The 26,237-nt window shown below is 44.9% G+C and overlaps 1 protein-coding gene across 4 annotated transcripts; it reads right to left on the bottom strand.

Annotated features, from left to right (window-relative positions):
* Window positions 1–118: 118 nt before the first annotated feature.
* On the bottom strand, window positions 119–21,645 carry PHC1 (polyhomeotic homolog 1). Of its 4 annotated transcripts, none has more exons than XM_079775311.1 (15): window positions 20,244–21,272; window positions 18,281–18,438; window positions 17,097–17,207; window positions 16,063–16,143; window positions 15,396–15,545; window positions 14,652–14,807; window positions 8,399–8,894; window positions 5,932–6,710; window positions 5,041–5,188; window positions 4,362–4,573; window positions 3,639–3,753; window positions 2,869–2,977; window positions 2,501–2,651; window positions 1,865–2,096; window positions 119–1,078 (listed from the first exon to the last, which is right to left on the bottom strand). In XM_079775311.1, exons 1-15 carry the CDS (start codon window positions 20,266–20,268, stop codon window positions 924–926), a joined length of 3,078 nt encoding a protein of 1,025 aa, XP_079631437.1. In that variant the 5' UTR covers window positions 20,269–21,272; the 3' UTR covers window positions 119–923. The 4 variants fall into 4 exon arrangements, with proteins under 4 accessions (XP_079631437.1, XP_079631439.1, XP_079631438.1 ...); XM_079775313.1 differs by lacking the exon at window positions 20,244–21,272 and adding an exon at window positions 21,332–21,645 and having other exon boundaries at window positions 120–1,078; XM_079775312.1 differs by having other exon boundaries at window positions 120–1,078; window positions 14,652–14,783.
* Window positions 21,646–26,237: the final 4,592 nt, after the last annotated feature.

Below are 26,237 nucleotides of genomic sequence, written 5' to 3'. Positions count from 1 at the left end.
ACTTGAAAGATTAAAAAACAACAACAACATGTTGGCCTAGTCATTTGTGTGAAAGAAGGTAGAGACTAGAAACACTGGATTAGAGTAAGAGACAACTGAGACCAATTTTTATCCTTTTACTGGAGAGGAAAAAAATATTGAATGTTTTTGTTGTATAAGGAATAGCGCCTAGGGCAGGCATTTATCCTCCTGACCTCAGCTCCACACACTCCTGTTTTATAAAGCTATAGGACACAGCAGAGTTGGAACTAAAAAGGTAGAACAGATAAATTGGAAGGGAGTAGGGGGGATACAGGAAGGACAACAGCCACATGTGTACCAAACACTTTTAGTCCCTGCAGCAAATCAGAATGATGCCAGCCAAGTGCCTCCACTAGCTGGTGAGCCTGCCATGGATGGAGGAGAAAATGTTTAATAGTAAGGGAGTGAGTGATGACAAAGAAAACGGCCATAGCTACAGTCAGACGATCCAGAGGGAGTACTGGATTTTACCGCTGTGTCAAGCTAGAAGAACCCCCCTCCTCCCATTGGGGAGGTGCACCTACCTTCCACCCATTTCCTTGCCTTACCATACTGTATCTTCCTGGAGAACTGAGACCCTGGCTACTCCACTCCAGGAAAAGGCTGAGCAGTGCTCGTTCTCTATAGAGTTCATTTTTATAAAGACTGGAAGAGGGTAGATGAAAATGTAAGAACTATAAAGATTTTAGAAAATGTAGAACCCAGAGAAAATGTCCAAGCTCCACCATGTAGCACCAGCAACCGATTCTTGCGCTTTCCTTCCCTGTCTTAGTAATCCCCTCCACAGATTCATGTAATTGGGAAAGTTATTTATTCCCTGTAAAGTCTGCAGGCACCAGGCAGGTTATAGCCTGGACAATGGGGAGTGTCTGCCTTAGGCTGCTTTGTGCAAGAAGGCCACCTTAGGTCTCCTTGAGGACATTGATCTTGGCGCAGATCTTGAGGGCTGGGCCCAGCTTGATGTTCATGGCACTCATAAGATGTTCCTCTTTAAGTAATAAGAGGGCCTGTCCATCAATCTCCTGGGAACGAAACTCCTCTGCAATCTCTTGACAGCCTAGAAGAAAATGGGAATATGTATGAGAAAGTATATGGTAGCACCACATAGGAGGGGAAGACTTGAAAAACATGCAAACGTAGCAATGGTTAATCCCAAAGTATGTGTCCCAAATTCAGTAATATGAAGATTTGAGATGACAAGCTTTGGAAGAAAAGGAAATCAGCAACTGGCTATTTAAAAGAAAGCCAAGATCATGGAGGAACTAAGTTCCAACCATAGAAATAACCTCATTCAAAACAGCCTTAGGTGGGGGGGAAATGGTGGGAACAAAAATAAATGTTTTCTTTTACACTGGCAAGAAAAGTTCAAATGAGCCTTTGTGACACTTGTTTCAGAGCACAGAACTCAGACAAATAGCAAAAAGGGCAGGGTGGTTTCTGGAGAAAACCATCCCTTTGTCAAGAATAGCTCATAAACATTCCTGCTTTGAAGAGAGTGGGGCAACAATGGCCCCTTACTTTCTAATCCCCTTCTCCACTGAAAAAGTCTATCCATGGGAGGTATCACAATCACACATAAAAATGTGCTTTATCCAAAAATTATTGGTAAGAAAGCTGAATCATAGGAGATGAAAAACACTGAAACTGCTGACATAACAGAGGATGACAATCCAGATGGAATCAGTAGACCAGCCTGTGGGCATGTAACTTGAATAAATATAAGTACAGCCTTCAAGCCTCTACTGCTTAAAAGTCAGTTATGTTCCCTGTTCTCAAGGCCTGTGTGAAGAGCTCAGGAAAACTATATATGTGACCTGAGTTCTTTTGGATAGGCCCTCAGTACCTTGTAGAGAAGCGATAAACTCATACACCTCCTCTACACTCCAACGGCTGGGATTACTGGACAGGAACACAGGGTTGATGCCGTGTAATTCTGGGGTAGGTGGAGCTGTATTGGGGTTCCCGAGGTCTCGATCTCCATGCCCCACTCTCACTGATAAAGGCCCAGGAGATGTTGGAGAGAGTGCTTCATCATAACTGGAATTATCTGAACCCCGGCTAGAGTCCTCTTGACCCTATAAAGAAAACCGAAAAACAGTGAGGCCATGAATAAGTTTCCTCTGCCCTCCCCAACCGCCCTGCATTTGGGTTCATATCGGGCATGAAGGAAAAGTGAATCTTACCACAAGTGAAGTAATTTGTATTTCATTTGCAAATGTCCAGTCACCTGTCTACTCTCAAGTACCTTTCAAGTATAAACTATCAATCTTGATTCTCCCCTTCTACCAATGAGCTAGATGTTCCCTACTCAAATGTAATGTAAGGATTAATGGATACATAAACCAGTAATCAGAGGAGAGGAGAAAAAACAAGTCAGGATCTTGGAATCTGAGTAAGGCAATCAATGCAAAACCAGAGCTCTGATCTCACACTGGTTAGGCCCATTTTAAAAGTAGGTGGCACTGGGACAGCAGCTCACCCGGTGTCGCTTGCCCTGGATCTTGGCACGGGCGATGTCAGAGGAGCTGCGGCGGGGTCCACGCCGACGAACACGAGCATAATTGACTTCTTGAAACTCTTTCATTTTTTTCCTCTTCAGCCGAAACTGGTGGCTACAGCTCACATTATACCTACAGATCAGGCACATGTAGATCAAAGGTGCTACAGAAAACTACCTTGTTACCCTAAGCTGAAGGTGAATTAGTATTTTAAGAGCTGATTTGAGGGAGGCTATGAAATCAAAGGAGACATTCAAGTATCAGCTGTGAGATTGATGATCTTAGGGAAGGGCTATAATATTAGATGAAAAAGCCACTGCTGAAGGTGAGGAGGGGGTGCCTCCAGTACCTCTTGGCACAAGTCATGGAGCAGAATCTCTTGGAGCCTCGAAACTGGTCTGCAGGGGCGTACTTCCCACAGTATTCGCACTTCAGGAGATTCGCCTTCTTATCGAGCTCTGAAAAACAAGGCATCACTCGAAAGCTGCCATGGGTTTCTGCTGCTGCTCAAACCCTCAGGAGGCCCAGAGCGGGACTCTAATTACTCTCCGAATTTCCCCCCAAAGACCTACACCACCCTAAAGCATAAAGTTCAAATTCCAGAATCATAAAGGCATGTTCATTTCAGTCTTCCTATCCTTAAGCTAGACTATTTCTATTTTGATTACTAATTTTATCCCAATTTATACTCTCAGATTTCAAACAAGACGGCATTTCTGAACAGGAGAAAGGAACTAATCACTAATGCCTAGAAAGATATCCCTCTCCCATAGTTTCCAAAAGCAGAAAGGAAATGTAAATAAGAGTCTTTAATATAGATTATAAAACCTAAAGAGAACTGGAAATTTAGAAATATCCTATTTTACTTAGATTATCTTTTGAAAAATATACCCTTACAGTAAATAATTTAACAGCTTATTTTAGCCTGACAAAATTCCCCCTAATCCTGTGGAATTCCTTTTGTGTGATCTACATATTCTAGTATGTGATACAGTGTCTGTGTCTGGATGCACATTATATAATTCCCACTTTAAACTGATGATTACTACTTTATACTGAGTCTTCAAACACATCTGCATGAGCCTCCTTCCCCAGACGGGTCTCTAAGTAAATACTTACCAGCAGATGGGCTGTCCCCTCCCAAGGGGCCACATGACTGGTTCTCATTCAGCCCTGTCAGGAGGCCCGTCTGTAGAGGCTTCTCAGACTCTTTCAGTAACTGAGAACAACCCACCTGTCCCAGAAAAAGGTCACAGTTAAGTTGGCCTAATTCCTTTCTGCTTCTCCATAGCTTTCCCCAGCATTTCTTACCCTCATGCCTTTGCTGGATTTCTAAGCTAATGGTCAAGTCTGGTTCAGAGAGAATCATTTTCAATACAGGAATCAAGAGTCTATAACAGGCTTTTTTCAGACAAACATTGGAGAACAGATTCTTACCCTGGCTCCCTGTTTTGTCCTTTTCCTTACTAAGTTGAGGGAATGCACTAGCAGTCAGAATACCTACATTCTAGTTTTGCAACTCGTGGTACTTAGAATAGTCCATTAACTTTCTACCACAATTCTCTTCATTGTAAACCAAACCTAGTTTGTCTAACAAAATATTACAGCTTTTAAGGTCACCTCCTGCCTTTTCTTCTCCTCTTCCCAAAACTTTCATTTTCTAGTCCACATATTATTTCATTTTCCCTTCCTTCCTTTACAACTCACCAAATGAACAGCAGAACTGAATCATTCTCTAGTAACTAAATAGTTCTGAGCCTTCTGATTTTAGTGGCATTTGAAAAGACAACAGTCAGTCCAAGCCCCCGACTTGAAAATCCCATCTTCCGGCCCTGCCCTCACCGGGAAAGGTTCTGCTCCTTCCTGGATAACGAAGCCTTCAATGATGTGGGTGAGAATCTGGGGCTTCACAATGGCCTGTGGGGGTTTTGAGTCGCCCATCTGTCTGGACACCATGGCTAGTGTAGGAGGTGGTGCTGATGGGGCAGGAGCCAAGGATATTAGTTCACTGCTTGAGGTATTAGCATTCACATTGGTCACTGATTCAACTTTTTCTGGAAAATAAACACAAATTAAGGAACAGATATGGGATAATGTAACTGACCCATCTATTAGCCAAGCCAGCCTAATCTTTGACAATAATACATGTTCACCTTTTTTTTTTTTCCCAGAGAGAGGAAGGGAGGAGGAGAGAGGGATAGAAAAATCAATGATGAGAATCATCCATCAGCTGCCTTTTGCATGCCCCCTACTGGGAATCGAGCAGCAACATGGGCATGTGCCCTGACCGGGATTCGAACCGTGACTCATGGTTCATGGGTCCACAATCAACCACTGAGCCACACCAGCCGGGCTGCATGTTCACCTTTGCTCATTCACCCTGGATTCCGTTTTCTCAATCTACTCATTTGTCCACCAAGTTCAGACCCATACTCTACGGAACCAGACTTAACTGTTAGCTCCCTCACTCAGCACGTTGATCTCTGTGGACTCCAACAGCCCTGAGGAGTCAGTCTCTCACCTCCAAAACTGCTCTTCTCCTCCATGGCCTTCGGGCTCTCTGCCACCGGAGATGCCTTGGCAGGAAGTAGGGAACCCAATGTGGAGACATCATCTCTTTCCTCCTCAGACTCAGCTTTGCGTTTCACACCCAATGTCTGGGGCTTGCCCTATAAAGAACAGAACAGAAAAGAAACCAAGAGTTATAAGTAAAAGATAAGGAACCATAAATACTCCATATTTTCAGAGAAAATTTCCTTAGTTCCAGATCCCCAATTTGTATACTTCTCACGGTACATTAAAATTCCTGGTCGTTCCCAAGAAGTTTAACTTCCACCTCAGGACAAAAGAAAATGCAATGTTCATTAGTCCTGACATAGACCTTGAGACCCTGGATTCATATGGCCCAACTAAGAACTGTTGTTTTCTAAAGATTATTTAGGTGGCTACAGCTATCTTGATCTAACCTAGTACAGATCCAAAAACCAAGAATGACTTCAGTAGCAGATTTAGGAGTATGAAGTTCAGATATTATATACATTAACATCGCTCTCTCTTACAAAAAGAATACCAGTATCTTAAGTTTCCATTAATCTCTCACACACAAGGAACAAATAAATAAATACTTTCTAAACTCTTCATTCCCCTACTAAGTTAAGCTCTAATTCTACTCAGCCACAGTGCCCCCCTGGCTGTGTTGCTCAGTTGGTTAGAGTGTCATCCTGACACGCCAAGGTTGTAGGTAGGTTCAATCCCCGGTCAGAGCACATAGAAGAATCAACCAATAAATGCATAAATAAGTGTAGCAACATATCCCTCTCTATCGCTCTAAAACCAATCAATCAATAAATGTTTCTTTTAATTAAAAAAAAAGAGAGTGACAGTACCCTCCAAACCATCAGACATCACTCACCGGCAGGTGCACAGACTGCATGTAGAAGGCAGCAGGGACCTGGGCTACCACAGGTGAGGAGGAGGTAGCCCCACCCTTTACTACATGTGCTGTCCCCTGCACAGGAGCAAGGGTCATCCCAGAGGTCAATGTGGAAGGGCACTCCTGCAGTGCACCAGGAGCCTGGGATGATGGTGGCGAAGAGGCCAAATGGGCCTGACCAGGCTGCATTGTGCCTGGCATCCCCCGGGAAGTAGGCACAGCAGCTGCCAGCTGTGCCAACCCCAAAGCCTGTGCCTGGGCCGTACCTGGCTGTCGGGTGCCCACAACTTGCACAGGGATATGGGGTGGTGGTTGCTGGGAAGCTGACATCTTAGCAGGCCCTAACTGAGGAGGCTTGATCGGTGCTATAGGTGGTTTGGACTGGAGAGGGATGGGTGGCTTGGGAGTTGGGTCAGGTGGGAGGGACAAGGGTGAAGACTGAAGCATGGGTTGAACAACCAGGGTTTGGGCTTGCTGCTGGGACTGGGAAGGTGGGACCTGCTGAGTAGGTGGGACCTGTGGTGGCTGAGGGGCAGAGAGAGTTGTGGCTTGCTGCTGCTGCTGCTGCTGCTGTTGCTGCTGCTGCTGCTGGGCCAACTGGAGGTGTGTGGCTGTGTGGAGTAGCTGAGACTGGCGGTGCTGGAACTGTTGCTGGTGGTGGATGGCAATCTGCTGCTGGATCACCACTTGTTTCTGCTGGAGGTGGATCTGTTGCTGTTGCTGAATCAGGGAATGGGGCTGGATCTGTGTGTAGGTGGCTATAGGAACCACGTCCAGAATGGAACAAAAAGGAAGAAAAGCAGAAAATAATCATCATTATGGGAAGTAAAATCGCCTTTCCAAATTGTACCATTTTGGAATCACACAATGGATGGAAATCTAACCTAGAAGGACCTAAGAGATCACCTCATTCATTCTCTTTCCTGAGTCAGACATTGCCAGATATTACTATCTCCAATCTTAAAGATCTCAAGAGAAGAACTCCCTTGTTCAGTCGTTTAATGACCTCCAGTAATTTCTTACATGTACCTAACTTTTATTTCCTTTGCTATACTTAAATCCTGTTACTTTGAACTCAGTCAAGTAAGTTGGCCCATCTTCTATGTGAATGGACTCTGAGTTCCTCAAGGCTGAGTCCATGTTTTATTCATTTTTACTTCCCTCGAATCCAGCCCAGCACATTAGAAACACTTAACTGTCACTAAAAGAATAAATGTCCATGGAGGTAAATATACAAACATCTTTGCACGAATGTTAGTTTTTAAGACTCATCAGTTTAGGTCCCCACCGTGAGAAGTCTCGGGAGGCAGCAGCCGAAGGTTCTGACTTTGCCCAGTTTCCACCACTGTAAATGAGGTGACAACCTCACTCCCCGCTCATACGCCTACCAGACTGTCCAGAAAACATATCTGTTATGAAAGCACTTTGGAAACAGAACTGCTATAGTATGTAAATACTAAGTTATTAGCAACACAACTGATAATTAACTTTTGTAAATAAATTATCCATATGTAGCAACAACTAAAGTGCTAGAAACAAGGAAGGTAAAATTAAACATTACCAAGTAAAAAGAAAAACATTACCAAGTAAGGTACACATATCTAACTATATCTAACCAGAATCTGAAAGCAAGTATAAACTATTTGGGGTTATTATATTAATTCTTTTTCACCCTTATCATTGACACAGATGATCATAAGATGACTGTGTGTGTGTGTGTGTGTGTGTGTGTGTGTGTATATATATATATATATATATATATATATATATATATATATATATATATTATTGACTTTAGAGAGAAAAGGAGAGAGAGAGATAGAAACATCAATGATGAGAGAGAACCATGAACCGGCTGTCTCCTGCATGCCCCACACTGGGGATCCAGCCCACAACCCGAGCATGTGCCTTGACCGGGAATGGAACTGTAACCTCCTGGTTCATAGGTCAATGCTCAAATGCTGAGCCACACCAGCCAGGCACAAGTTGACTATATTAAACCAGGGCTCTATATGCTAGTCCTAAGTGCCCTAGGACACTTATACAACCCCTGCTCTACACTGGGCTACCTAACCACCATTAAACACAGATGAGGAGAGTATTCATCCTTTATGCTAGATTGTTAAGCTCCATGAGGACAGGGGATCTATTTTTCAGAGATGTAACCCTGGCCGTCCTAGAACATAGTACGCAACTGAATAAGAACTGGGTGAATGAATAGGTAGAGAAAGTAAACTAAAGAACTCAGGGCCTAAGGCAACTTGTAAAGTGATTGCTGCCTGGTGGAAACAGAAAAGATCTCTGTTGCCTGTCCTCCTGCTCCCTGGACCAATATGATCAAGGGTGATGTGACAAGGAGAAGCAAGAAAAAGGCAAAGAAAGAAATGTATCCTGAAGCTTTCAAACGGTTCTGAGAATAATGACATAATGAGAAATGATTGTTTACCTGAGCTAATAAGGGTCTGGCTGGGAGCAGGTGTAGCTGTCCGTGTCAGGTTCATGCCCACGTTCTGCTGACCAGTCCCATCCGCTTCTGCCTTCTTAGCTGCCGCACTTTCTGCCTCTGTCTGGCTGCCCTGGCTCACAGTCACTGTTTGGGCTGCAGGCAAGGGCTGCACCACTCCCGTGCCCTTCCTGGGACAGCTCCCACCACCCCCCATTCCTGAGGAAGGCAGCTGCCCCAAGCCCCCAGGGGCCTGGCCACTTCCGCCTGGACCCATGGACCCTGGGATGCTATTTCCACTGCCTCCACCAGCTTGACTAAGGTTGAGGGACTGGCCTGAGGCCCCCGGGGAAGCCTGAGCCACAGCGAGGGCCTGGCTAGAGCCCTGGGAGAGGCTGGAGACAGGGGGTGCTCCGGGAGGAATGGCCTTCTGAGTAGAGCCTTGCATTTGAGGTCCTTGGGCTGAGGCCTGTTGGTTCCTCACTGCCAAGTTCTGCACCTGAAAGATAAGAAGAACAAGACTGAGAAAAGGTGAACAAGAGGCACTAGGGTCAAAGATTTCAGTGACAGATTCAGAAGCAGCAAAGATCGCTACAGATATTCCACAGCCCACCTCAACTTGTATGCTCCATTTCCCAAATATATACATTAAAGGCTTTCCAGTCACCCAGGGAAAAATTTACATCAAATATTATTTTTCAGTCTCCTTTATTCAGTATCAAATCTATCACCAAGTACAGTCATTTATTCCTTCAAAATGTCTCAGATTTTCCCTTTTCTCTCCATTCATTCATTCATTCATTCATTCATTCAATATCTACCAAATACCTACTATGCTTCAGGTATTACACTGGGTACTGGGAATGCAGAGATGAAAGACACAATCCCTGCTACTAATGAGTACTTTCTACTAGAAAAGAAAGACAAGAAAATCACCAATAACGATATGACACTATGCACAGGTATGCACAAAGTGCTATGGGAGCCCAGAATAGGAAGAGTAACTCAGAATACAAGATTAGGGAGGACTTCCTAACACAGGTGATGCTTGACCTGAGGCCCAATCGGTAATAGTGAAGGTGAGAGTTTGAAGATATAGGTAACATTTGCAACACCATTGAGCCAAGAAAAAGAATAGCATTTTTGGAAATTATAAATATTTCATTTATGTTTGGAGTGGGTTAGAGGGAGTGGCAAGAAATGAAACTAGGAAGGTAGGCTGAGGCGAGGCGGGTAGAAAGGTGCCAGATCATGAAGGGCTTGGTGTGTTAAAATAAGGAGAGTCTGAACTTCAGTTTGGAAACAGAACGTGTATCTATCGTCTTCATTGTTGCATTCCCAGCACCTAGCACAGTTCCGGACACATAGTAAGTACTCCAAAATATGAATAGAGAGAAGGAATGACGAGTACCTAATTGATTACAGGAAGCCACTGAAGAATATTAATCAGAATAAACATGATCAAATCTACAGTTGAAACCATTCTTTTAAACATTGCTGATGGAAATGTACATGAAATGAGTACAACAACTATGGAAAACAGTTTGGCATCATATCCTAAAATGAACATTCGCACATGCTATACTCCAGGAATTCCTGAAGAGAAACCCTTGCTGTGTACAACTGGAGGCATGTATAAAAATGTTCACAACAGCACTATTCCTAGTAACAAGTGCCTAGAACAACCCAAATGGCCATTATCAGAAGAGAAGATAAATGAACTATATAATATTCACACAATGGACTGTTATATGGATATCAAAATTAATAAAGTACAATGACATACAACAATATGGATGGATCATGACAATAGCTATTAAGAAAGCATTCTCAAAGATTGCATACAGCACTTTATGGATTGAGAAGAGCACAAATACCTTTAAAATAAAATGTATTTTTTATATATTTTTATACACAGGGGTGGGCAAAAGTAGGTTTACAGTTATGAGTATAAAAAAGTTTACTCTTGTATTATTTATTGTTATTATTTATCTACTTTTGCCAACCCTTGTGTGTGTGTGTGTGTGTGTGTGTGTGTGTGTGTGTGTGTGTGTAAGGCCTAAAAATATTGGCCATGTGTTCATCAGTGTTGAAGCTAGATGGTAAGTACGTAGAGATTCATATTTTTATATGTTTAAAATTTTCCATTATAAAAATGTCTTTATTATATGTAAATACAATAAAACCATATAAAAAGAGACACAAAGGAAGGATGAATTTACTAGTAGGAATCAGAATGTCTTCACCCTGGGTAGAGGCAGGCAGTAGATGAAACTGAGATTGCTTATTGTATTATTAAAACTTACTGAGTAAATAAATAAAAGTGCACCATGAATGGACCATTAATGAGAATGTCATGAGCCAAGGGTTATGATTTATCAAATTCTGCATATCAGAAGTTCAATTTAAAATGCTAATAACAACATATATTTTCTAAGAAAACTTGTTCTGACAGTAATGTGGAAGAGGATTAGAAGTAGAAAAAGGCTGAAGTCAAGAGGCCAATTGGAAAACTAGTATAGTAATTCAGGTAAAAAATGAAAAGAACCTGGATTCAGGCAGTAGGAGTAAAGAAGAAGAGATGATAGCTTTAGAGAATGGTTTACAAGAATCATCAGGATTGGGTGCTGGGGCACTTAATATTATCTGGCAATTATACAGTTTTTTTCTAGTCAGCTTCCTTTCCATAATGGCTACTTAAAACATTTCTACTTTCCCTATACATGAGAACAACTTCCTCTTTCCCCTCTCACCCACCCCTGTGGAAACAATAAAACCATTATATGAGCATGATGCTTCATCAGTTCCACCACCAAACCTATACATTCAGCTGCAAAAGCACCCATCGCTTACTTCTCCCTTCTCTCCTTCTATCCTTCCTACTTTTCAAGAAGCTTATATAATCAATTTTCTCCTGTCTCTTCAATCTCTCCTCTATTGGCTCCCTTCCATCAGCATCCTGGAACCTCACTTCCCCTCCCCCAGTTTCATCCTCTTTTCTGTTACTGCTAAACTCTTTTTTTTTTTTTAAGACATTTTTTATTGATTTCAGAACGGATGGGAGAGGGAGAGACAGAAATACCAATGATGAGAATCATCTATCGGCTGCCTCCTGCACACCCCACACTGGGGATTGAGTCCGCAACCCAGGCATGTGCCCTGACCAGGAATTGAACCGTGACCTCCTGGTTTATAGGTCGACGTTCAACCACTGAGCCACACTGGCTGGGCTACTGCTAAACTCTTAACAACTGTTTACATTCACTGCAACTATTCCCACTATCCAGTCATTTGCGTCACCCCATGACTCCACTGAACTAGCTCTCATCCATGTCGGTGACTCCATCTTTCTTGCCATCCCTACTGCACTTGATGAAGGACCCTTGCCAATCTTGTTCCATTTTGACCCTTTGTCTTCATGACACACAATCCAGATTTTTCTTGTCTCTGTCAGTCACTCTTTACTACTCCCCTTAGCCAGTCATCAACCTTTACTCAACCTCAAACTCCTCTATTTTCTAAGGGCTCATCCTAACCCTCAGGGCTCCATCTGAAAGGCTCTTTTCTTCTCAATCCATACCATATCCCTAAGAAATTTCAAACACTCCCTTGATTTCAATTGTCATCTATATGCCTACTACTCTTGAATGTTTACCTCCAACTCAGAGCTCGTGCACCACATAAAAACTGCTGATCCAGTATCTTCTTCTGGGTAGCAAGCACTTCTAAACCAGCATATCCAAAAGTGAACTTCACCCCAAATCCACTTCTCCAACGTTCATCTCATAAATATCACTACCAGCCAATTCTCTGCAGTGCCACAGCTCACCTCAGGCATCTCCATCAACTCTCTACCACTGAATGAGTTCTTTTTTAATAACCTCCTAAGTTTTTCTCAAATCTATTCATTTCTGTCCATCTCAACAACTACCATTTATGATGGTGCTCTTCCCATATTCACTCAAACCATTTCCATTTATCTTCCATAGAGGAGCCAACAGTCTTAAAAATTTTTTTAAATCAAAAATCGAATCTCTCATGTCACTTCCATGTTTAAAATCCTTCCAAAGCTTCCCACTGCCTTTCAGATAAAGCTCCAAATTCTAAACACAGCACCCAAGGTCTTGCAAGATGAGGTTTCTCTGACCATCTCAGGCATCATCTCCATCCTCTTTGCCAAACTCCAGGAACACAGGTCTTCTTTCAATTCCTCAAATATATAATACTCCTTCCCTCCTCAGGATCTTGGGACATGAGGTTCCTCTGCCTTCACCATTCCTTCAATGTCTTCACCTGACCAACTTCTACAGACCCAATTTAACTGTCACCTTCTCAGGGAGGCCTTCCCAAGGCTACATTAACTCCCTTTCAGAGCACTCAGTACTTTCTAATGAAGCAATTATCAAACCATCCAGGTGATTATTTATTCGATGTCTGAAGGGCATTCAAGGCTAAGGAATGTCTGATATATAATAATGATAGCTTGCACTCTTAACACTCATTATGTCCAGGCACTGTTCAAACACTTATACATATCAACTCATTTAGTCTTCACAATACACCTTGAGGTAGATATTTTATAATATCGTAGATGTTTCATATATGAAGAAACGGGCCAAAAGATGTTAGGTCATTTGCCTAGGGTTATATAATAAGTCATGAAGCTGGAATCTGAGCCAAACATCAGATTCACATTTTAACCACTACTCTGTCCCTCCACATGTTGACACTCAATGAGTAGATGGATAAATAAAACAACTGGATATAGAAGCAGTCTCAACCACATCCTCTGATCCTACTACTATTACCAGAGTCTAAAACAAAGGTCTGACCTTCTCACTAAATGACCCCAAGCATTTCTATTTTTTAAATATATTTTTATTGATTTCAGAGAGGAAGGAGAGGGAGAGAGATAGAAACATCAGTGATGAGAGAGAATCATCAATCGGCTGCATCCTGCACACCCCCTACTGGAGATCAAGCCCGCAACCAGGACAGGGGCCCTTGACCGGAATGGAACCTCGGACCCTTCAGTCTGAAGGCCAACACTCTATCCACTGAGCCAAATCACCTAGGGTGACCCCAACCATTTCTTAGTAGGTTCCCTAATTTTTCTTTCTTCACCAGGCACATATTTCTAGATGATTCTTCCTAAAGTACTTGCCTTATCCTATTAGTCAGCTATTCAACAACCAGCAATGACCACTGTTACCTATGGAGTTACTTGGCTTTCAGACTTCTCCCTAACAATGACCTTTTCTATCATCAAGCATGTTGTCTCCTCTTAATCCACTCACCGCAACTCATAGTCACGTATGTGAAATTATGCCTTACACATTACTGTTCTGTCTCCAGTTTTCTTTTCTTTTTACTCCAAATCAAATCATACCCATCTTCCAAAAATTTGCTCAAGTATCCCAAGAGTCACTGAGAAGTAATGCAGCCACTCTTCTCTACTTGTGTCACTCAAAGTTAGAGCAATTTACTTTTGTACTTCTTGGTTCTCCAAGCTCTTTATAAAGACTTGACACATAATTATTATCAGCCCTCCTAAGTTTCTAGTATACATCTGAGCACATCAATAGAAAACTCAATATTTACTTGCTAACTGATAAACTAAAATAAAAATAAGTATTATGAGATCCCAGTTTATATCCCATTCATAAGAAGATAAAAAAAATTCAGGCTCAAAATATGTATACAACACTAACACTTTATATATATTTATATATATTTGGAGGCAGGGAGATAAGGCATGGTGAGAAGCAATGGTGAGAAAGATTTCACTGGGACTACACTGTGAGCAGAAGCAGAGAGAGCTACAGGAACTCATAAAGAGAAGGAATCAAATATTCTGCCAGCAACTCAGCCATGTCAGCTTAACATCTATGGAACAGAATTCCCTCAACCATCCCTCATCTTCCAGAGACAGTACTGCAAGAAGAGAGAATTAAAGACTTCCTGAATAAACTGAGCCATCGAAGGCTAAAAAAAAAAAAAAAAAAATGTTAAGGAAATCAGCCCTATGTTAAAAATAAGACTTCCCAGATCCAGAGGGCTATTTTCAGTCAAATCTATTTTCCTGCCTAATTCAAATAACTCAAAAGTTGTAAGGGATTCAAGTTCTATAGAAATTAAAGGCAAAAAAAAATAAGAATCCTGAAAAGTGGTAACGAGGCAGAAGGGTGGGCCTTAGTCTGTGGTCGTTCCCTTCATCCTCCCCAGTGCCCGTCCACAGGTCAATGCTGCCACTGACCTGATCTGCATCTGCATGAACTCCCGGAGACTGAGCAGATGGCACCTCCTGCTGGACTGCAGCCACTGCCCCGTTAGGCATCAGGATGAGCTGGGAGGCTAGAGGCACATTCCGGCCCAGGGTCCGGTTTACCTGCAATAGGTTTCCCAGCTGTGGCTGGCAAGGAGAGGAGGAAGAGCAGAGGAAAGAGAACAAGAGGAAAAGAAGAAAGACAGAAGAAATGGAAGGGAAGGACCACAAGACAAAATAAACAGAAGATACGAAACAGCGAAGTCCTGCCCCTTTCCACACCAACCCAGGAGACCCTTATGCTCCATATGTGATGAATCATCCAGAAGAAAACCTGGAATGTGTATAAAACTACAGGTTGATAACCAAGAGTCAAACATGAAAGAAGCTGAGACAATGAGAATTTCAGAACAAGTATTTATGTACAGTAAGTAGATAGGCTAAGAGAACACTCAGGATTTGTGTACTTGAGCCATAGGCCTAAAGATCAGAGTATCTGATGCTAATGTAGTCAAATGTTAAGGTGAGCATCTTCTAACTTGAGATCTCCATGTAATCTGCAGGCTACCTGTGAATACTGAGCATTACTTCTAGAGATAAGTAAGGAAGAAGTAGATCAGCTTGTCTTAAAACAGCTGGGTAACTATGGTTAAATAAAACAACTTTTGCTCAAGTCCTAGCCAGGGACAAAACCATTATGCCCCTGGGACACTGGCAGTTGTGTCTGTGGCTTACCCGTAGATACATCTGAGCCTGGGACTGGTTGAGGGGTGGGGAGGTGGTGTTCCCCAGTAGCACAGATTGGGTCAAAGTGGTAGCACTGGGAGAGCTCACACTCTGGGATCGGCTGATGAGCTGGGCGGCCGACGTGGTGGCCAGATTGATCTGTGCGGTATAGAAAGGAACCAGGACTAAGGATTTAGGAGACATAAAAGGAAATGTAAATGACTGATAAATTCAGAGTGACCCGGTCAAGAACAGAATATCTCACTTTCATACAGTCAGGGGAAAATGAATACCTTCCTATCCACAACTGTCATCCTGGCTACTCCAGGGTATTACCAAAGTAAACAAACGGGGCCTAACCACTAGCTAACAGTTGAAAAGGCAAAGGAACGAAACGGAACAAATTTTACTTGTCATTGAAGGGTCCAGAGATTAGCCCCTTCCCTTTACTAGGTCTTCTTCTTCCCCAGCATTTTCTTTCTCCTTTCTTAGACCTCCTCATTAAGACGCATACAGATCCAAGTTGGTCACTTTGCCTTTTACAAACTTTCTCTACATAAGGGCAGTAAATACCACTGATGGCTCAATAAACACTCCCAGATCAGCTGCACAAAGTTTAACCCAGAGACGAAGACCCAAAGAGAGAAGCCGCTCCGTGGGGAGAAGCAGCACTCACTGAGGCCTGGGTGGTGGCAGTCTGCTGCTGCGCAGTGCTGGTGTTTGGGGAGCTGGCTTGCCGACTGGCAGCAATGGTGGCCTGTTAGAGATGAAAGAAAATAAGAAAGAGCAGAAACAACAAAGGAAAAGGCTGTGAATCTTCCAGTAATAAATCAGAGGCACAAAACATAATAGACATTTCCAATAAGAACTGAGAGACTCTATTGTGGAGCAAGGACAAGTATATTCACTATGCCAATAACCCTCGCATTACCACATGTGTTAACCCAACAACTCCCACATAACCCTCCTGGGACAGCCAGGCAACCTGTCCTCCCACTTTCTTTTAGGTGGAAGAACCTTTGGTCAGGTCACATCACGAGTCCCTGGTAAGCCTAACCCAGAGTTGTCCAATACAAATATAACGCGAGCCACATATGTAATTTTCTAGTATGCACATTTTTTAAAAGAAAAAAGAAACAGGAGAAGTGCACTTTAATTTTTTATTGAATTTATTGTGGTGGCATTGGATAATAAAATTATATAGGTTTCAGGTGTACAATTCTATAATACATCATCTTGTATTGTGTGCTCACCACCCCAAGTCAAGTCACCTTCCATCACCATTTATCCTCCTCTACCCTCTTCCACTTTATTTTATGTAAGCCAGTATATCTCATTTCAACATGTAACCAATGTAAACGACTAAGATATTTTATTTTTTGTCCTTAGTAAGTCTTTGAAATCCAAATTCTCAGTGCACAGCCCCCATGTGAACTGGCCACGTCTTGAGCACTCAAAAGCTACACATGGCTAGTGACCACCACACTGCACAGTGCAGGTCTCGACATGGCCATCCTACTTCTAAAAGGGAGTTTTTCCCCAGTTCTTCCTGCAACCCCTGCAGCTAAGATCCATTCGTCCTCCCACAGGAGGAGCATAGGAAGAGGAGACTATGTTTCCAGCGTGGCTTGGTGGAGGATGCGGTATGCCCCTACCCACCTGTAGCACCATTCCCTTCCCTCTTGGGCCAGCTGGCTGCTGACCTCTCACCTGCTGGACGGCAGCCAGGCTATGCAGCTGGGCATTGCTGAGCTGCTGCTGGAGCATGAACTGGTGGAAATACTGAGCCGCATTGGGCTGACGCTGCAGAGCCTGCAGAGCCTAGGAGGAGAAAGAGAAGATCAGCCCACTTAGACTCACTCCCAACTCCTATTCTACACAAATCGCTGTGATCCTGTGAAAGGGACTCGTGGCAAGTAGAGAAACAAAGGAAGATGGGAGTCTGGCTAAATCATCAACTTCCGATTTGTCCAGTTTGTTTATATGAGAACCAGTAAGTTCATATAATCCTCACAAAGTGGAGAAGCAATTAATTCTGCTATGCTCTATTCTATTCTTGTATATAAAGAAAAGTAAAGCAGTGTAACTCACATGAACGCTTATTTCCCAAAATGGAATCTGGAAATACATAATACAGCAAGAAAAAGAATTGGGACTAGACAGGATAAAAATCAATGAGATGTCAATTAATGTAAAGAGAAGAAAATAAAAGACCATATTCTAGGGGTACAATAGAGGTAATAGAGCCCTAAAGGGTTGAAAAGGGTGAAAAAATAAGAGTAAGTAGTAGCTTATGAAAGATTCTATCAGGTAAAATTTTCAAGCAACTGGCATTTTCAAATATCTATAGTATAATGCTAATGGGTGTTTATAAACATGATACCGGTAATTCAGTTTTAGTGTTAATTAATATTCTCTAATAATCAGAGCTATTCTTATGATGTGCATAGTTATTCTAGTAACCTAAATATTTTAAGTAAAAGGCCCATTCCCAGATTTTGAAAAACATGGAATTTACTATTTGTCTAAAAATAAAGCTTTAATCTAAAGAGTTTTACACTCCATTACTCAGAATGATTTATACAAAAGACTGAAGATTAAAAACCTGGCAATCCATGAAGAGAAATGGTTAGAATCTAGCTATATGAACTGAATGGTATAAAAACAAAACAAAAAAAATAACACCTTAGTTTAAAGACTGAATCTCATTCTCTGTTTGCTTGCTCAAATTGTTATAAATTCCTAAGATTCTCAGGGCTAGCAGGGACCTTAGTCATCACCTAATCTAACTCCCCCAGTTTTCTGGAAAGCAACTAAGGGCAATTATCTTCCAGCACCCTTGCCTACCCCACGCCAATGCTCACAGATCACAGCCCCTCAGAGTTGAGCCTCACCTGCACTGCTTGCCGTTCATACAGTGACATTTGAGCTATTTGGGGCCGAGAGCTGCCCCCGGAGCTGGAACTCCCATTGGTGGAGTTGGAGTTCTGCTCACTCTCAGTCTCCATGACAGTGGTCCAGGGTCCCCAAGGCTGGTGCTCTGACTCAAGACCTGGATAAAAGGAGCAAAGGATTAACATTTACACCTGATCTCAACCTTTTATTACATGTTATTCAAATTAGATATAAGAATCTTCCTCTTCTTCCATAATCCACAATTTCTAGTGTTATAACTACCAAATCTGCAATACACTCTTCCCCCTCACCCAACACCCTCTTTTGACGTTATGCAGTGTCTCAAAAGAAACAACCTTTACATATTCCAACATAGCTGTCATTAACATAAAACAGCCGGAATGTAAGACAGCACCTCATAATACTAAGGCCACTTTACATTCCCCAAACACTCTGTAACAGTTTAAAATCTTCCCGTTTAAAACTTATAGCTATCCCATTTTTATCTGCATCTGCTTAAAACTTATGGTTAACTCATTCTTATCAGCATCATCTTAACGACGGTGACCATTTACTGAAAAGCCACTAGGTGCCTCCTCCCACAGAGCCAGGCTCTCTCTTCACATACAGTATCTCTCCCAGTGCTGTTGGGTAAATAATAACAACCCCACTTGACAACTGTGGAAATGAGGTTTTCTGAAATTAAAGAAGTTTCCCTAGTAAGTATCGAGTCTTTATACTAGCACATGCTATGTCTTCAAACCAGAAAGAAGTCTGTGATTAAGGCAGGATCATTCAGTGTGAGTACTCATTGTCCTCATTTTATGGAGGAGGGGGCCTAGGATTCAGATATGTTAAATACATCATGGAAAGTCATAAAACTGGGAGGTGGAATAGCGAGGCTACAGCCCAGAGAGCCCAAATGGCTGCCCGGTTCCAGCTCAGGTTACTAATAACACCTCAGGCCTGGTTCCAGCTCAGGTTACTCACAACACTTTCCCTTCTTATACCTCAGTTTCCCCATTTGCAAAGGCTTCACAACTGAATGTAATATGTCGTTTTAACAACTGACTCCCAGGTATTAAACATTAAATAGGTAGTAATGAAAATCAGTAAGAGAGTAAGATTCAGTTTTTTTTTAGTCCACTAAAATGATCGCAATCTACCCTCTGGGGTGTACACGAACATTCACTGGTAAAAACCAGGCAAAAAAAAATAAAAAAGAAACAAGAAGACATGTATGCCTCCAAGGCAGCTCTAAATGATAAGGTTTGTCTTTGTTCATTCTTACTTTTTCTCTCTTGTTAAACCTGGACACTATAGTCTGTACTTCTGAGGAACAGGGGCCACTAGAAATATTAGGTCAGCAAAGCACTATCTGGTTTACAAACGTAGACATCAACCCAGAATTTGTGCTAAGGGCTGTCCACCGTTTTATTATGGTGGGTTTATCTTAATGACTGCATCCAAAACAAGCAAACAAAGTCAATAAAATCAAACCGCTTGGCCTGCTAAGCAGAGTTGGGGAGATTTCTTGTTATCCCATTCCCAGCATCACCTGATCGCAGCAGTATCCCCCAAGAACTACCCATCTCTTCAGTTTCACTTGGAAATAGCAAATGCCACTGAAGACACGAGTATAACCCAGGACGAATACAAGGAGAAATCATATCAGCTTCCACTCCAGTCCATCTTCTCCCCACATCTTTTGCCAAAATATCAAAGCACTAAACAGATACAGACCCATGAATCCTCATTATCAGCATGTGAAGAAAAAAAGTGGGTAAGGATTAGAGGCAGCACGCACAGTTGTATAGATCACGGACGGGACTCGGAGACAGGAGACCCCTTTACTAGCTGGGGGGGGGGCACTAATTCCTACATTCACAGGTGAAAATGCCAATAAACTATACGATCGATCCCTCACTCCCCCCCCCCCCCCCCCCAGAATACAATCCTTACTATTAATGTCTTCAGATTGTGACATGACTGGAGAGATGGAAAGAAAGGGACCGGCTTTGAAGTCTTTGCTATAAACCCAGGGAAGTTATCAAAACCAGGATTCCTGGATCCCGGGGCTCACAAACCTAGTCGTTGGTGATCAATGTTGGAATTGTAAAACCAAGCACCGAAAATAAAAACGACAAAAAGTTTGGGCGGCACGGTGAACTTAAAAGTTTCCCGAGTGAAAGGGGGAGAAAGAGTGAGAGAAGCTGACCCACAGAGGTCCCCAGAACGGCTGGCCCACGGTCCCCCCGAAAGGTGTGCACGGGCTGGGTGGGTAGGAGCACAGATCCCCCTGGGGAGGGGCTGGGAGAGGATCCGGACGTGGACCCGGGGCAGGGCCGACGGAGCCCAGCGTTCCGGGGAGGGAACCGATTTCCCTCGGCACAAACCTCTGCCTCGCAGAAAGGACGGGGCATGGGAAGGGGGTGGCGGGAGAAGGGGGTGCTCGGGGAAGGCTGTGCCAAAGAAATGGAAGTAATCCGGGGGACAGGGGCCGCAGACGCCCAGGGGTCCCTGGCTGTCCGGAGACCCCTGATGGAAAGTGAGGCTCCAAAGGGAGATCGGACACACCGGGCGGGGGCAGGGGGCGGCCGGCGCGGCCCCGGGAGTGCGCGGACCCAAGTGAGCCGGGAGCTGCGCTGACGAGAGCGGGGCGACCGGCAGGGGAGCGGCGGACAGAAGTCGGGGGACTGGAGGCTGAGGGACCCCCGCGGACCCTAAAAAGCGGGGAGATGACTAGACAGCGAGCATGCTTGGAGCGGAGAACCCAAGTCAGAGGAGGGAAAATGAATGAGAAAATGAGCAGTCAGGAGCGGCGAGGGTGACGGACGGACAGCATCCAGCACGGCGACGGGAGCAGCGGAAAGACGAGGGCGGGCCGAGCCGGGGGACCCCGAGCCGAGCGCCGGAGGTGGGCAGGGAGAGGACCGGGGGAGGTACCTGGGGCGTCACACAGCCCGCGGCGGGGCGGCCCGAGCGACCTCCCCGCGCGGCCAAGCCCCCCGGGGTCCGCCCCGCCCCAGCCCCGCGGGCGCCGGGGTTACCTTCGCGCCTGGCTCCGCACCCGAGGGCTCCCGGGGGGCGTCCACCTCATGGGCCAGGGGGACCCCAGGCTGGGCGGGGGGCTCGTCGGCCTCAGCGGCGGGCTCCCCCTCGCCTCCTCCCCTTCCTGGAGGGGCGGGGGCGCCGAGGGCGGGGTGGGAGGCGCCCGGCGCGGCCGCGGCACCCCGCCCCTCCCGCCGCTCCGGGTCCGGCCCGGCCGCGGGCTGCCAGGCCTCCGGGACGCGCTCGGGGCCTGTCACTTCCTGCCGGGCCGAGAGGAGGGGGCTGCCGGCCGGGGGCTGCGGGCCGGGCTGGAGGAGGGGGGCTGGCGGGGAGGTGCTTCCGGGGCAGCGGACCCCTCCCCCGGCCCCCCTCCCCTCGGCGCCCTCCTCCCCCTCCCGCCGCGGGTCCCTCGTTTCCTGCCGGCGCCCGTTGCCATGGCGACGGCGCTCCCGGGCCTCCGCGCTCCAGGCCCGGGGTGGATCCCCCCCCTCCCTCTTTCGCCGTCCCTTTCTCCTCTCTCTCCTTCTTTCTCTCCCGAGTTCGGCCCCGCGGACGAAGGGACGAAACGGAGCGAGTGCTGGCCTCTAGTGGGGAAGGCACCTCTCCGAGAAAAAGGGGGGGAAGTGACGTGGAAAGGGGAGAAAACAAGGTGTTTTCCCGGAGCGCCTGGGGACCTGGGGGGGGAAAGAAAGCCTCCAGGGGACCCCCAGGCGGAGAGGGAGCCAGAGCAGGCAGCGGCCCCGGGGAGCCGACCGGCGGGGTGAGGAGAGAACAGGGGAGAAGAGCCGAGACGGAGCAGAAGGAGGGGGAACGTCGACGGTTGCCTCGCTCCCCTCAACTCCCGAAGGCGGGAAAGGACGCTCGCCGAAACCGGGAGCCCGGCAGGAGCGGACATTGGCTTCCCGGCGGCCGCCGCGCCTCCCTGGCTTTGAATGGCACGTCGGAGGCTGTCATTTCGGGGGTGTTGTGGCCCCGTACGTTCTTAGTTGTAAACGTGTGTGTGTGTGTGTGTGTGTGTGTGTGTGTGTGTGTGTGAACGGGAAGGACAGAAACCGGGGAGAAGGCAGCGGTGTGAAGGGGAGAACAATGGGGCTGGATCCAGGAGCACCTAAGCATTGGATAAGGCAGCAGCAGCCTTTTTTTTTTTTAATTACTTTATTGATTAAGGTATCACATATTTGTCATCAACCCCCCCTAGGCAGCAGCCTTTGTCATGTGCCCGTTTTTTATTCTCTTCAACTTTGGACCCTTGGCACCCAGGGACGGAGCCCTTACCCTGCGCCACTCGCTGTCTTGGAGGCTTGGGTGACCTGAGTGCGCGGCAGAGCTAATGGCCCTCGTTAACCTTTTGCAGACGGGGCCAGGCACACCGGGTGATGCCGTCTCTGTGGTTATCATAGCCCACCAATGGTTGTCACCTCCTCCCTGGTTCCAACCTCTGTTCCAGCCGGTTGTTTGCTTTGTCCACCCACTCCTGACTCGCCTTTCAAAGCCGATGCATGACTTGTTTTTACAGGAGATAGAGACGTGTTCCCTTTGTTTCTAAGTTAGACCCGTTCAGGTTGGCATTGAGAGAGCAGTGTGTGGGCTCTTCATCGGCAGGAGCCAGGTTTGTGTCAGAGGAGCATCAAGGCCAGGCTTCGGGGAACCAGTCAGACTAGGAGGCGAGGGGAGGACGGAGAGGGCAGCCAAAGGGCTGGCAACGTGCAGGCCTGCGGGGCGGGGCGGTGGGAGGGCAGGTCGCCAGGGTGAGTGACAGGCTCTGGCTCAGGATGAACTGAAAAGCTCCTGGCAGAGCCTTCGTGGGAACCACTAGGTAAGGCGTTAGTCATTTAGACTTGGGGCCTGCCAACGTGTAAAGCCTCCTGGGGAAGGCTTAGGACGGGTATGCTGAGCCGAAGCGGAATATCCGAGCACCAAGAACAAGTTGTACCTATAGATGCTTTTCAGATGATATGATATGCGGGTCCAGAAACATTACTCCTGTGCTTTCATGGGTTCTGTGGGAGAATCATCACTGAGTGTCTACAAAAGCCCTGTAATATTTCTCAAGGATAAGGCGGCCACATGCCACGAGTGTCTTTTTTTTTCCAGTCGCCTATGGAACTTGCATACCTAATGGGTGGCTGGCCATTTCAGCCCCATTAAACGTGGAGCAGAACCACTACCAATTCACTTCGTTACATCCCACCTCTAAGGATTTTTTTTTTTTTAATTTCCTGAATCTTCGGCCCCTACATCTACTAAGAGTTACCCATTTAGATGATGTCAGGGGATAAGATAGTGATGAAGTATAATTTTGTTGGCTGTCGGATATAAGTCTAGCCTAGGAATACTCTGTCCCAGAGCATGCCTCATTAATTATGAGCCAGTGGTTTAACTTAGGCAGAGACTTAACCCCATATGTCGCAGTCATTCGTTTCAAGTTCATAATTCTCCAAGATACAGGCGTCTTCCTGGGTCATAGGTTTAAGCAATTTCCCAAAGAAAATTTCAGGATAAAAAAAGAAATGTATCCAACAGTAAAGCGAAGTAGTAGACAACCTCCATTCATAAGACAGTCAATGTGGGCTGAATCAGCTTGGAAACAGGTACAGAATTGCTTCTCCACCTAAATGGAGCGAAACAATTTGTGATTCCTAGAAAAGGCACAACTGGCTTTTCTTTTCTTTTTTCTAAACTTTCTCATTTTCATTTAATGATCCTGCCGGAATGAGTCTTTTCTTTTTCAAACCAAATAGTTCTTGTGAATGGAGGCTAAATAATTTCTTGACTCTGCATAACACTGCAAGTCATTAGCCTAAATAGGTGAAAAGGAAATGCATTCTATCTGGTGAGTGGAAACCGACCCCTCCCCCCTGCAAACTTAATCTAAATAAGGAAAAAATCAGGATTTGGAAGGAAATCAACTGTTTAGAAGCAACTAAATCAAATAGAAGAGAAAATAGGCTAATGTGATTTTGTATATCAACTGAGCATTGACTGAGCATTCTTCAGGCTTCTCTTTTAAGCCCCGCATTGTGCAATGCATTGTGAAGGAAGAGGTGCTCCTTAACCCTAGAGGTGTTAGTATCCTTGGAATGTGTGTATTTACAAGTAACCAAGCAAGTAAGCAGGGGTGATCACATTTTTATGTAAATGTGGGTAGGATGAAGCAGGGAGGGGGTGGGGGGAGAAATCAAAACCTTTACTCTAACCAGCACCAGTGTGGGATGTAAACCATCATACACATCCCACCCCATCCCACCACAATTCTATATGCCACTTTAACATCTACTTGGGAGATGAAATGAAGATGATGGGGATTTATAGATAGTCAAAGCAAAAAAGAACTTTAAAATTATCCAAGCCCCTTAATTTTGAGTGGAGAAAATTGAAGACTAAAAGATGAATGAAGAAGGGGAACATTTTCTAAGACTTGGCAAATAGATGTCCAAATATATTTGTTAATTAAATTAATTTCCTAGATGCTCTCCTTTCTCTCAACTGAAAAAAAAAAAAGGGGGAGGGGGGAGGAATTAAAACATATAAGGAGACTTCTCATTCCTCACCACTAACACCCATGATGGTGTTCAGGACATGCCCCAAATACTAGCATAGCTCCTTGGTATATTAGTTATTTAAAGCTAAAGAAGTTTGAGAAAAATGTAGCAACAGGAAAGTCACTCTGACTTCTTCCTTCTTTCCTCTTTCCTAAGCCAGGTCAAAACACCCTCTGAGAGGTGCCCCTGAAGGAATGGAGGATCCTTATCTCTGAAGACAAAAGAACAAGAAGAATTCACTTACCTCATGCTCCTTAACTTACGATATTCCTCCATGACTATGCACACTTCATCAAACCCAGCATAAAAATACACCATTCTAGCCTGACCGGCGTGGCTCAGGGTTGAGTGACCTATGAACCAGGAGGACATGATTAGAATCCAGGTCAGGACACATGCCCAGGTTGCGGGCTGGACCCCTAGTGTGGGGCATGCAGGAGGCAGCCGATCAATGATTCTCCCTCATCATTGATGTTTCTATTCCTTGCTCCCTTCCTCTCTGAAATCAATAAAAATATGTATTTTTTAAAAATACACCAATCTAACTTGCTTTGGTTCCTCATTTCTTCATGAAGGCTTTCGTGTCACATACAACTCAAATAAGTTTTGTTGAAATCAATTTGTAGGCCCAAGATGGAGCCACTCCGGCCTAGGGTTCCCCCGTCAGCAAACTGAAACTTACATAACATTCATGTCGCTGCAAATGTTCCACTCGACCAGAAACAGTCTATCCAGTCGGCCAGTCCCCAAATGCCAGGCCAACTCTGGGCTGTATATTACTACCTTTTTTGTTGTTCTTTATCCTACAAAGCTTCCTGCCTTGCACCTGATTTTGCAGTCCTCCTAATGGAGACTGTCCACTTGATGAAGTGTTAAAGTTTGTCCCCTAAATTGTCTCCTTTAGTCATTCTTTTTGTTTTTGTTTTGTTAGTCCTCACCCGAGGACACTTTTACATTGATTTTTAGAGAGAGCGGAAGAGAGAGGGAAAGACAGAGAAACATCGATGTGAGAGGAACACATGGATTGGTTGTCTCCTGCACCAACCCTGCCAGGTTGTCATTCATGAAACCTGTGAATGTGCTATGCTGAGGCAAAGGGGAATTAAAGTTGCAGATGGAATTAAGGTTATAAAAAGATGACCTGCCAGGGCCTGGGCCGAGGAGGAGCCTGCAACCAAGGTACATGCCCTTGACCGGAATCAAATTCAGGACCCTTTGGTCCACAGGCTGATGATCTATCCACTGAGCCAAACCAGCTAGGGCTCCTTTAGTCATTCTTTTAATAATTCGTATGCTTTTCTCCTGTTAATCTGTTTTTGTCAGTTTAATTTTCTGACTCTGCCAGGGACCCTAAGGGTTGAGG

The sequence above is a fragment of the Cnephaeus nilssonii genome, assembly GCF_951640355.1.
Source record: "Cnephaeus nilssonii genome assembly, chromosome: 6".
Taxonomy (NCBI): domain Eukaryota; kingdom Metazoa; phylum Chordata; class Mammalia; order Chiroptera; family Vespertilionidae; genus Cnephaeus; species Cnephaeus nilssonii.
The sequence above is the reverse complement of the archived record's forward strand: the minus strand, read 5'-3'. Positions and strand labels throughout refer to the sequence as shown.

Excerpts from the sequence above, each read along its gene's own strand:
- PHC1 (XM_079775311.1), bottom strand. The coding sequence starts at position 20,268 with ATGTCACAATCTGAAGACATTAATA. Across the intron at positions 16,144-17,096 it reads GCCTGGCTGCCGTCCAGCAG|GCCACCATTGCTGCCAGTCG; the intron begins GTGAGAGGTCAG and ends CATCTCTAACAG. Across the intron at positions 6,711-8,398 it reads CCAGACCCTTATTAGCTCAG|CCACCTACACACAGATCCAG; the intron begins GTAAACAATCAT and ends TGGTTCCTATAG.